The sequence below is a fragment of the Chrysoperla carnea genome, chromosome 5, assembly GCF_905475395.1.
Source record: "Chrysoperla carnea chromosome 5, inChrCarn1.1, whole genome shotgun sequence".
Taxonomy (NCBI): domain Eukaryota; kingdom Metazoa; phylum Arthropoda; class Insecta; order Neuroptera; family Chrysopidae; genus Chrysoperla; species Chrysoperla carnea.
This window is the reverse complement of record NC_058341.1, coordinates 66580978-66593852: the sequence shown is the minus strand read 5'-3', so window position 1 is coordinate 66593852 and position 12875 is coordinate 66580978. Positions and strand designations below refer to the sequence as shown.

The 12875-nt window shown below is 30.5% G+C and overlaps 1 protein-coding gene across 1 annotated transcript; it reads left to right on the top strand.

Annotated features, from left to right (window-relative positions):
* The first annotated feature begins 291 nt into the window (after positions 1 to 291).
* On the top strand, positions 292 to 11566 carry LOC123300858 (retinol dehydrogenase 12-like). Its single transcript, XM_044883512.1, has 4 exons — positions 292 to 473; positions 2890 to 3219; positions 10985 to 11274; positions 11348 to 11566. Exons 1-4 carry the CDS (start codon positions 335 to 337, stop codon positions 11540 to 11542), a joined length of 954 nt encoding a protein of 317 aa, XP_044739447.1. The 5' UTR covers positions 292 to 334; the 3' UTR covers positions 11543 to 11566.
* The last annotated feature ends 1309 nt before the right edge of the window (positions 11567 to 12875 follow it).

The window sequence follows — 12875 nt, the reverse complement described above, 5'->3', positions numbered from 1 at the left end:
AGGTTTGTACAAAAATTCAAATTATTCCGTTCGATTCCGAGGTTGATGACTTATTTTGACTAAGATGATCGGGTTAATTATTGGCAATAATAATTATAAATATTTATTATTGATATTATTAAAATTTAAAAATAATAACTATTATTGAAATATCTTATCAATTTATTTTAATTTATACAATGAAAATGTGACAGTCATAATAATATCCCTACCCACTGTAAATTTACCATAAGTATAGTATTATCAAAATAATGGCTTTTTCAAACAGATAATTATTAAAATTATTTTCATAAAACTTAATGGTGAGACATTTAAATAATCATTATTTTAAATTATGGGCATATCCGTAATTTTATATGGATCAATTATTCTTGTATTTGTTCTAAAAATATACGTAATAGTGACCAAAGGACGATGCACAAGCAAAGCAAAGCTAAATGGAAAAACTGTTCTTGTTACCGGTGCCAATTCAGGTAAATTTTTGCGCATTTAAAATAGTAAGAACTGTCTGCATCTTTTTATAATAGTAACGTACCCCAAATTTTTCGCATGCAGTACCTAAGTGGTAAGCTTAAATTAACAAACACTATTTATAAGAGTAATTATGATTAGCTAACTCATACTAATGATGGCTAAATGGTATTCGAAATACTTATTTATATAATAAAAAATTTATCTATGAAATTGGGGAAAAAATCGAAATTTATCGTCAGTTCTTTTTAGAGCATGAACTAGATAGAGTTGAGTGTGCAAAATATGAGGACCACATATTGTCAATTGATATTCTTGTTCAGAAAAGCTTATGGTTTGAGAGCCCATAACAGAAATAGGCACCCATCTAACACCTCTAAATTATAAAATAAAACAAGTGAAAACAAACAATTGACTGAGTTAATTGTGGAAATACCCTGAATAGACAGGGTTGATGATGCAGCGTTTTTTGACGTCACGTAAGTAAAGAAAGATATCCACTCTTAGATAGGCACACATTCATAAATGATATTTCCATAGAATACATACTATAAAATTTGTACCAAATTTGCGACCTCGTGGATAAACAGTAATGATTACAAAAATTGTTTCAAACAAAAGTTGTTTATTTTATTATAAGGACCATTTTTTACATTTAAACTCTTGTTCTATCTCTAACACAAGATAAGTCCTACGCACCCAAGACCCAATTGACCTATGTTGCTCATTTACGAACTCTTACAATTTTGCGTCAAAAAGGCTCCTTGTGATTTTTTTCAAATAAATTAAATTTTTGAGCTTTTCAAAAACTTACATTCATCTTTTAACATCTTTTATAACGTTCTAAAGAGTATTTACAGATCGCATGATTCTAAAGCCTCAATTTTTAATTGTTAAAAAGTTATTAATTGCAGCGAAATTGTCTACGTTTTTGTTCTCAACTCAAATATATTAGCTATAAAAATTTTCCTATAACACTCTTAAGAATTAAACAATTTTGAACAATTAAAAATTGAGGCTTTAGAATCAAACAATCTACAATTACTCTTCAGAACTTTATAATAAATTAAAGAAAATTGAAAAAAATACACTCGAACCAGGACTCGAACCTGGACTTCTTGCATTCATGTCAAGCGCCCTATGTTGAGCCTAAATGGCCGAGCGGTCTAAGGCGCTAATCTTTGAACGTTGGACTATTTAGACTTAGGTTGCGGGTTCGAATCCAGGCTGCGGCGGTGTGAACAATTTATAATTAATGGGAGTGCAGAATTGATCACATTGTCGTCGCTTGGATTAGCACGAAGTAACCGACTCCACCCACATCAAAAATGTAATTGTAAAATATGTTTGTAATGGAATAAATAAAGATTAACAATAATGATGTGGGTGGCTTCTGCGATAAGGCATGCGTCACAAAAACGGAGGTTAAACCCCCATTATTATTATTGTCAAGCGCCCTACCAATTAGGCTATTCGTTTCTAGACACAGAGTGCAATTTTTTCAACTCATTGAATTTTTTACTTTGTTTATCCACTTATTTGATTATTATTCCTTTTTTTTTTGTTTACTTTTAATCATGCACACGATATTTATTTACATCATGGTCTCAAAGTAAAGAATTCAATGAGTTGAAAAAAAAATTGCACTCTAGAGTTCTAGTGTCTAGAACTCGAATAGCCTAATTGGTAGGGCGCTTGACATGAATCCAAGAAGTCCAGGTTCGAGTCCTGGTTCGAGTGTATTTTTTTCAATTTTCTTTAATTAAGATTTCTAGACAAGATATTTGTCAATATTTAGTTTACGCCTGTATGTATCATATTAAAAAAGTAAACAAAAACAAAAAGTAATTTATAATAAATGTTCAAACATACTTAATTTAAGGATTTTAATAAGCCAAAAAATTTAATTTTTTTTGCATAAATTTTCAGCTTTGAAAATAACCTTTCTGGAATTTTTCCAAACATTATACATAGCTATTAATAACTCAAAAACGGTGAATTTAAGAAAAAATCTGGAATTTTTTTTAATTACAAGGAGTCTTTTGACATAAAATTATACAAGAAATTGAATTTGACTGTTTCTGTGGGAGGGGGGGGTGTATACAAAAGTTGCGGGCAAATAGGGTTTCTGGCATCATCCGGAATATTAATCTATGAACTTTTCTTAACAAGAATCAACTGACAATATGCCGTCCTCATTTTTTGTTCACTCAACTCTATCTAGCGCCTGCTTTATTGTCTGAATTGTCTATTACACATTTGAGTGGTAAAAGTACTCATGTCATTTGTTATTCTAGTCGACTCTCGTGTGCAATTGATAAATTTACGCACTAGTTGTTTAATTTTGTATTTCCGAGCAATTTTTCATCTAAAAATTTTGTTTAATTCAAGACATTGTAAATATTTATTTTCCTACAGGCATTGGAAAAGAGACAGCGATTGATATGGCAGCTAGAGGAGCAAGAGTCATTCTTGGATGTAGAAACTTAAAATCAGCTGAAGAAACCAAACAAGAAATTATTTCAAAAACTGGAAATACAAATATTGTTATTTATCCAATAGATTTTGAATCATTAACATCTGTAAGAAAATTTAGTGAATTAGTTCATGAAAATGAAAGTCGATTGGATATTTTAATAAACAATGCTGGAGCTGGTGGATTAGGAAATAGAAGGACGGAAGATGGTTTAAGAATTCTAATGCAAGTGAATTATTTTGGACCATTTTTATTAACAAATTTACTTTTGGGTATGTTTATAGCAATAATTTGATTATTTTTCCATCATTTCTCTGATGTAAAAAATATTTGAAGAAAGAATAAGAAATTCTGAAAAAGTTTTAAGAACTTTGAACTTCTCAACGTTTTCGGACTAGTCTAATTCAGAGTTATTCAGAGTTCTTAATATTTTTTTAAAGTTTCTGAGACTTTTTCAGAGTTTCCTAACACTTATTAAGACTTATTATTTTTTCAAATATTTTTTCCACCAGGGTTAGAAATAAGTAGATAATAAACTGTAAAAATGGTTTTTAGTTTTATATCTCAGACTACAGAGAATTTATTTCTTAGGTTCAGTATCACGTACTGAATATAAATGCACAAAATCCTTACAAAAATAGGCGGGAGTGCCTCCATTTTAAGGAAAACCGTTTTAGGCTATATCTTCATAACCGCGTACTTTAGGCTAAAAATGGTAAACCTTTATTGTAGATAATTAAATTACCTACGTTTTTGTAAAAGAATTTTTTTTTTGTATCGCTAACCGTTTATAACTTATACGACTATGACGATTTACTTTTTGACTATTTGATTGATATGTCTTCTAATATTTGTTTAAAAAAGAAAATGACAATAACTTTTAAATCTATAAATTTTCTAAAACTTTTACTTTAAACTTTTTTTTCTAAAATTAATGTTTATGACGTTATAACGCGTTTAATGTTGCATTATTAAAAAGCCAAAATAGTAATAACCTTCTTTGTAGATAATTAAATTTCCTATTTTATTTTTTTATTCATAAAATTTCAAGGGGTGTTCACTGCTTTTGCAGGTAAGAAGGCAAATTATTTAATGATAATTATGTTACTAAGGCTAACATTTTTCATATGTTTATTGAATTTTTATCATTACGCTATGTATACTTCCTTTGTATTAATCTTGCACTCGGTGTTTGCAACATTAATCGAGTTATAACTTCATAAATATTAATTTTAGAAAGAAAAGTTTAAAGTAAAAGTTTGAGGAAATTTGTAGATTTAAAAGTTAAGATATTATCATTTACTTGTTTAAACAAATATTAGAAGAGATATCGGTCAAATAGTCAAAAAGTAACTCGTCATAGTCGTATAAGTCATATTTACAAAAAAAGGTAGATAATTTAATTACCTACAATAAAAGCTATTACCATTTTTGGCCTAAAGTGCACGGTTATGGAGATATAGCTTAAAAACCGTTTTCCTTAAAATCATCCATTTTCAAAAACTTTCCAGGTAACCCTTTTATTTTGAACCTATGAATAGTATATACATAGGATTCTGGGTTGAGGAATCCGGATCAATTGTTGAATGTGAGGAAACAGGAGTATGTGGTAATGATAGACAGATATATAAAGGATCAAATATGCAGCCGCTGCAAATATTTGACGGTGAATTGATAGAATTTGTATAAATGTTTTGAATAAGTTTTTATATAAGCTAAAAACCTCACACTTTGGTTTTTCCGGTCGTCATATCCTGCATGTGTACGTAAAGAACTCCGGACAAGGACTTTTTGGGGATTGGTTGCTCATATTGTGAGATTTTGTTGACCTTGGCATCTGATCAAAAGTCTCATGGGCGTTTGAATGCCATTTAAATAGATAATGTGCTGAGCGTGTATCTCGGACAAGCTAAAATTCGGAGGACATGGAAAGAAATACAAAATTTAATTTGACGTAACAATCGCAAAATACTGCGCGTACAGCATAGGCTAAGCGAGTTCGCCCGTTTTACCCGAGTTTTTCCGTATTATCTGAGAATATACTTCAGTTAATACGGAGTATTCGGATTAGTCCGTTGGCTCGAATAACGTGGAGGCTCGGTTAATCGAAGATAGGATAAACGAGGTTTTACTATAACTACTATGTAAAGGTATATGTGTTTTACAAAAAATTCTTTTTCGTGTTGAAGTGTGAAAATACACAAACTCACACTAAGTACATCACAAAGAAATATTTTTCAAAAACGCATATTCGCACCGAGTGTGAGTTTTATTGGAGGCGTTTCCATGGTAACGATACACTACTTTAATTATAGAATTGTATGGATGCATATATAATTGTATGGATTGCATTTATGACTTACATTGAAAATTTAATATTATTGTCTCAACAAATTTAAATAAATAATTATGATAATTAACATTTGAAAATAATATTTGTGCAATTTGATTTCTTATTTTCACAATTTTTAATGCATTAAGTTTATTTAATTAATGATTTTCAATAATTTTAATTTGACATTTTCTACAACATTAACATGTAAAAAATTGAAAATTAGTCATAACAGCCTCCTTTTTCACCGGAAGCGCTGGCATCGATTTTATTGTCCTTACCATGACTTCGTACACAACGAATGCTTATTATTCTAATTTAAACGCCATAACTCAAAAACGTTTGCATTTGGATCGTCGTGCTCATTGAGACTTTTGATAAAAATGCCAAGACGTTCTTAATTTTGCAACATGAGCAAAGGGTGAGTTTTTTCTGATTAATCAAAATAAAAAGTTTCGAGCCCAACATATCACACATTTTTGCTGTTTAAGATTTTTAATTAATATGGAAGTAATCGTAATAAGTAACATTGTATTTGTTTTTTCAGTTATTCAGATTATAACTCGAATAACTCGGAAGAGGTCCACAAAAGTCCTTCCCTTGTGGAAAAAATTTCTCTTTCAAAACTGAAAATTAGTTCGAATAACAGTTCTTAAATTTTTACTTTTTTTTTAAAAAGTTAGAAAAAGTCTTATAAACTCAGAATAACTTTTTTTTTTTTTTTTTTTGTGTTTAGCTGCTAAGGCTATCAACACGAGTGTCTGAAGTATTCATTGTAAGTTGTACAGGGTGTAAATGGTTTGTTAAATTAAATTGTAAAGATTAAGGTCTTTCAGAACTTTAAAGAGTAGTTGTGTCGTATTCTCGTTATCTCTGAGTAAATGGTTTATATTTAGGTTTGTTTCACCATAGCACTTAAATTTTACTTTTGTTTTAGTACACTCACTTAGAATATGTTTTACAGTAAGTTTAATTTTACACTTGTCACATATGGGAGGTTCTTGTTTCTTAAGAAGGTAGTTGTGTGTGAGATTTGTGTGGCCTGTTCGTAATCTAGCCAGAACCACTTCTTCTCTTCTTGATGCTCTAGTTGATGTATGCCATTCGGTAATTGTTGATTTTATTGGTTTCAGTTTATCTGTACTACGCTGCCATTTGTTTTGCCATTTTGCTCGAAGTATATCTTTGACATTATTTATGTTATCTATGGTCGCAGCTCTATGTATAGGTTCTCCATCAATACGGGCTTTATTTGCTAATTTATCGACTAATTCGTTTTGTAATATGCCTATGTGACCTGGGATCCATAAGAAACAGATATTATGCCCAGTATCAATCAATTTGCGTGTTAATGTTTTAGTGTATTCTTGGATTTCGTTGTTGGTGTTGGTGTTGAGGCTTTTAATTACACTCTGTGAGTCGGAGCAAATTAAAAATTTGTTTGATGGTAGGTCTCGAATATGATGCAAGGCTTTCAAAATGGCCACTTGTTCTGCAGTATAGATGCTGCATATATTTGGAAGTTTATATAATTTCTCTGTTGCTCCCATTTTGAATGCGCACCCCACAGAGCTATCGGTTTTTGAGCCGTCCGTAAAAATTTGAATATGATCTTGTAATTCATGGGATATTTGTTGAAACATTTGTTTATATATCTGCGGAGGAGTTATTTTTTTGTTAAGCTCAGTTAAATCTGTCTTTATATTTATTTTTTTATATTGCCATCTTGGTGTTAGATGTATTTCTTTATCGAAATTTGGGTAAATTTTGATTTTTTCTTGTGCTAATGCAATTTTGGTTCTAGCAGGGTAAGGCTTGGGGCAATTTGTTTTTATTGTGAATGTGCTCATTTGAGTTTCATTAAACAATTTTTTGATTGGATGATTTTCGATTCCATTTGTTTTTAGAAAGTATTTTAACAGCAAGAATTGTCTTCTGTCTTGAAGTGACTGCTCATTGACTTCAACCAATAGAGATGTTATAGGACATGTTCTATGAGCTCCTGTAGCTATCCGAAGTCCCGTGTTATGGATGGTGTCCAAGATTTGTAAGGTATTGTTCTTTGCGGAGGAGTAGACAATACTTGCGTAGTCCAGTTTCGATCGTATCAAGCTTCGATAAATCATAATTAGATTCGTTCTATTAGCTCCGCTATTTTTATTATTGACTGCTCTAAGTATGTTTATTGTTTTAATACAAGCAGCTTTAAGGTACTTAATGTGTGGTAACCAAGTTAGTCGATGGTCAAAAACCAGGCCAAGAAATTTATGGGTTTTGACAAAATTTAGTGGTTGGTTATAAATTTCGAGTTCCATAGTTGGGATTTTTCTTTTTTGCGTAAAAATTATTGATTTTGTTTTATCTGCTGAAAATTTGAGTCCATTTTCGTGTGTCCAATTTTGTAACTGTTGCAGTGTTCGCTTTAAGATATTTTTTCCAAATTTCAAGCAATTTGTGCGTATTGAAATTGCTAAGTCATCCGCATAAAGGTAGCATTTTACTGGTTTGGGAAATTTACTGATGATATTATTAATGGATAATGAAAAGAGTGTTGGACTTAGGATGGTACCCTGGGGAAGACCATTTTCTTGTGTTAGAAAAGGCGATGTGTAATCATTAATTCTGGTGGATATTTTGCGATTTGTTAGAAAATTTGACAAAAAGAACATTATATTGCCTTTTATTCCATTAGTAGCCAATTCCATCAGACTTTTGAAACGCCAAGTCATATCAAAGGCCTTATTTATATCGAAAAAGATGGTTATAACTGATTCGTTAGTTTGGAACGCCGTGCAAATTTCTGTTTCTAATCTTATTAGATTGTCAATTGTTGATCGATTTGATCTGAAACCTGATTGTGCATCGTGTATAATGCTCTGTTTGTCAATTATCCATTTTAATCGAGAGTCAATGATTCTTTCTAATACTTTGCACAGACAACTCGTTAATGAGATTGGACGGTAGCTACTGATTTCGAATTTACTTTTTGCTGGTTTGATTATTGGGATTATAACTGCTTTTTGCCATTCAGCAGGAAAGATGTGTTCTTTCCAAATAAATTGAAAAATATCCAATAAATATTTTTTTGCTGTTTCGTGCATATTTTTAATAAATTCCGGGTGAATGTTATCTGGTCCTGGAGTTGAATTTTTTTGCTTTGATATTGCTTCTTCAAGTTCTTCGTAGCTTATATCACAGTTGTATTCCTCTTTGTTGTGGCTATTTGGAATTGTAAAATTGTTTTCCTGTTGTTTTTTTATGTGAATAAAATCTGGATCGTAATTGTTTGTGCTACATGTGTCAGCATAATATTTATTGAAGCAGTGTGCTATTTCTATAGGGTTTTGTATAAGTATGTTGTTGTCTATAATTTGATTTATAGGAGTTGTCTGTTTCCTGTTAAGTTTTTTAATTGAATCCCAAACTTTTTGAAGAGGAGTGTTAGTATTAATTGATTTTATGAAATCAGTCCACGATTCTTTCTTTTTCGTTCGGATGAGATTTCGTGCCTTTGCTCTCATTTTTTTAAAGTGAATGAAATCTTCTAGTTTTTGGGATTTGTTGTATTTTTTTAGCGCTTTTTTCCTGTCTTGAATAGCAGTTTTAATATCTTTACACCACCAGGGAGCACAGGATGTTTTGATTACTCCGGATGTTTGGGGTACACAAGCAGAAGCGGCGTTCAAAATAATGCAGTTGAAGTGTATTATAACGTCATTTATGTTAGATGTAGCTAACGAGAAGAAACTTTTTATGTGGGTGAGTTCTTGAAATTTGATCCAATCAGCTTTTTCTGTTACCCAGCGCTTAGGTCGTTTGTAGGTTTTTTGTGACAGATTTAGATCGATTATTATTGGATAATGGTCACTTCCACATAGGTCATAATAGACATCCCAACTTAGATCTGCAACTATGTCTCTACTACAAAAGCTGAGATCAATTGCGGATTGTGTACCGTAGGATAAGGATAAATGAGTGGATTGTTCATTATTCAAAAGAATGACATCATTGTATTTTAGATATAACTGTTCTACTATTCTGCCCTTTGTGTCTGTGTAATTTGAGCCCCACATTTGGTTATGGGCATTAAAATCACCCAAGATGATGTGTGGTGTTGGCAAGTTGTCTATTAGTGCTTCTAATGATTCCTTTTGAAAATTTTTTGGTATGTAGAGATTACAAATGAACCATGTTCTGTTATTATCGAGTTTTATTTTAGTGATTATTGTTTGCAAGTCCGAATCTATAGTTACTTCCTCGGAGAAATATCCCGCCTTGATTGCTGTAAGTACACCTCCTGACGCTTTGCGACCATCTATAAAGTCACTTCGGTAAATTTTGTAGTTTTTTAAGTAAACTATTTGTTCGGGCTTAAGGTGGGTTTCTTGGATACATATAATGACTGGATCTAGTGTTTGTATTAATATTTGTATTTCTTCGATATGTTTAAAAAATCCATTACAATTCCACTGTATAAGAGCCATTGCAACTTTAGTTATCTTCTTCTTCTGTAATGTCTATAGAGGATGTATTCAAATAATGATTTTGTAGAATAACTTTTAATTTGTTGTATAAAGTCAGAGTAATTCCAAGATTTTGGACTCTTCCAGAAGAGTTATTTAGCGTTAATAAAACTTACTAAAAGAGTTTCTAAGACTTAATCTTAAACTTTAAAATAGTTTTTATAAAAATTTGTGCGAATTTATAAATAACTCTTTTTACAGCCACGCAAATTTTCTACTGGCAGTTTTAATAATTTAGAAAAACTATAAATAACTCTTTTTACAGCCGCACAAATTTTTATAAAAAACTATTTAAAAATCAAGTGAAAATAAACAATTGACTGAGTTAATTTAATAAAACATACTAAACAATTTGCGCATAATTTGCGCTCTCACAGGCAAACAGTCATGTTTACGAAAAAATGTTTCAAGCAAAAGTTGTTTATTTTTTTATAAGGAACATTTCTTATATTTAAACTTTTGTTCTATCTCCAACGGTTTGCAAGAAGGGTCCTACGGACCCAAGACCCAATTGACCTATGTTGTTCATTTACGAACTTGACCTCACTTTTTACGTCCTAAACACGCTATAAAAATTTCAACTTGATATCTCTTTTCGTTTTTGAGTAATCGTGATGACAGATGGACATACAGACAGACAAACAACCGGAAATGGACTACTTAGGTGATTTTATGACTACCTATACCAAAATTTTGTTCATAGTATCAATATTTTTAAGCGTTACAAACTTGGGACTAAACTTAGTATACCTTGGTATATTTCATATACATGGTATAATAAGTATTAAGAAAGAAGTAACTATTTTAGTACTTTTTATTAACTCTGAATAATTCTTCTGGAAAAGTTTGAAATCTTTGAATTACTCTGACTTTATATGTCAAATTAAAAGTTATTCGTCAAATTAAGAGTTTAAAGACTTTTTCAAAATTTTTAAGAAAAAGTAAAATTTAAGAATTGTTATTCGGACTTATTTTAAGTTTTGACAGAGAAATTTTTTTCACAAGGCTATGCTTAAAACGATAATTAACTTGTTTAATGTTCAATTTTGAAAATTTTGAAACAGTCTGTGCATAAGTACCTAGCTCAGTTTCTTTGAAAAGCAAATTAGCCAAAAAGCAAAATTAATGAAGTCAGATTCTTTTTTCATAAAATTAATTAAATTTCTCTTAATTTTTTGACAGATTTACTTAAGAAATCCGCTCCAAGTCGAATTGTAAATGTTTCCTCACTTTTCCACATTCTTGCATCATTGGATTCAAATGATTTAAATAAATATGCTAGTGATTTTAAAAATTATGGTAATTCCAAATTATGTAACATTTTAATGAGTAACGAATTAGCTCGAAAATTAGAGGGAACTAATGTGATATCAAATAGTTTACACCCGGGCGCAGTACGGACCCCTATTTTCAAACATATAAAGTGGCAATATATGTTTTTTATGTGGTTTTATTATTGGTGGCTATTTAAGGTTTGGTTATAAAAGTTATCAAATAAATTAAATTTCGATAAAGTTTAAAGCAATTTATTTATTTTGTTTAAAGAACCCGGAAGAAGGAGCTCAAACCACAATCCATTGTGCAGTATGTGAAAAAGTAGATGGGGTCACTGGTAAATATTTTCAAGATTGTAAAAGATATTGGACGTCACGAGTTGCCCAAGATAAACAATTGAGTGAGAAAGTTTGGAATGAAAGTATGAAATTGGTGAAATTAAAAAAAACTGAAATTCATTATTAAGGTTATAATTATTAAAGAGAGGCTTAAGAGTTGGAAAATAATTTTCGTTAATGTCTAGATTATTATTTTTATCTACATTACTATTTTGTAAAAATAAATAGGATAATAAATAAAAAAAACCCAGCGCATTACCTACTTATAAGTAACTTTTAATCAGTTCCGATATAAAAAAATCTTTATACACTCAACAAAATTTTTAAAGGGACAATTTTTAAACACAAAATTTTATCAAAATAAATTTTAACATAAATGGATTTATACTGCAGAGGAATCATTTTCATATAATATATATGATAAAAGATTTACTCGTCAAAGTTCTATAGTCAATCACAAACGGATTTATAGTAGGCAAACAACATTTTCCGAAAAAAGACCACATAATAGACTAAAAGACCACATAATAGACTGGGATTCACGATTGACCCTGTATTATAGGATTTTTTGACTTAATTATGAATTATAAATACTACTCAAATAATTATTTAATACATTGTATTTATAAATATTGACCTTGCACTAAGGTATACTCACTGTCAGAAAAAATGCCACAGTTAAAACATTCTAAGCGTACTCATCATATGTTATGTTATAATAGTAACACTTAGAATGTTTTAAAACGAGCATTTTTTCTGACATTGAGTATACGTATCGCTGAGATACTGTTTGTCTGAAAGCTTTTTTTGTGCGTTGCCGCGTTGGACTGTTTTTGAAATAGAGGACGCAGAAGAGGGAGCGCTCAGCTATACGTACCTTAGCGTACTTAAGCATTACAAACTTGGAACTAAACTTAGTATACCTTGGTATATTTCATATACATGGTATAAAAACCATATAATAGAATGGGTCAATTGTGAATCCCAGTCAATTATGCGGTTTTTCCCTTAACAATTATTCATTAAATACTACTTAAATAATTATTTAATACCATATATTTATAAATAGTTACCCTGCCCTGAAGTACGTTAAGCTGTGCGAACCATCTTCTGCGCCCTCTATTTCAAAAACGGTTAAATATCACAAAAAAAAGTTTTTGATAAAATATGTAGCAAATTTTATCCTCTACAATTTATATAATATTACATTTTAATACGATTATGGAGGATGAGATAAGGAGAACTATCTCAAATAGGAGTTAAAGTAAAGAAGTGAAAACAAACAATTGACTGAGTTAATTGTTGAAATACCATGTATAGTCAGTGTTGATTTCTTTATCACATAACACATACAAACATGTGACACATACATAACTGATAATCAAGTATAGTACATATTATAAAATTTCCGCCTAATTGGCTCCCTCACGGGTAAACAGTGATGTTTACGAAAAAATGTT

Coding starts and splice junctions, on each gene's coding strand:
- LOC123300858 (XM_044883512.1), top strand. CDS start 335: ATGGGCATATCCGTAATTTTATATGGATCAATTATTCTTGTATTTGTT. Junction 474..2,889: donor TGTTACCGGTGCCAATTCAG/GTAAATTTTTGC, acceptor ATTTTCCTACAG/GCATTGGAAAAGAGACAGCG. Junction 11,275..11,347: donor ATTATTGGTGGCTATTTAAG/GTTTGGTTATAA, acceptor TTTTGTTTAAAG/AACCCGGAAGAAGGAGCTCA.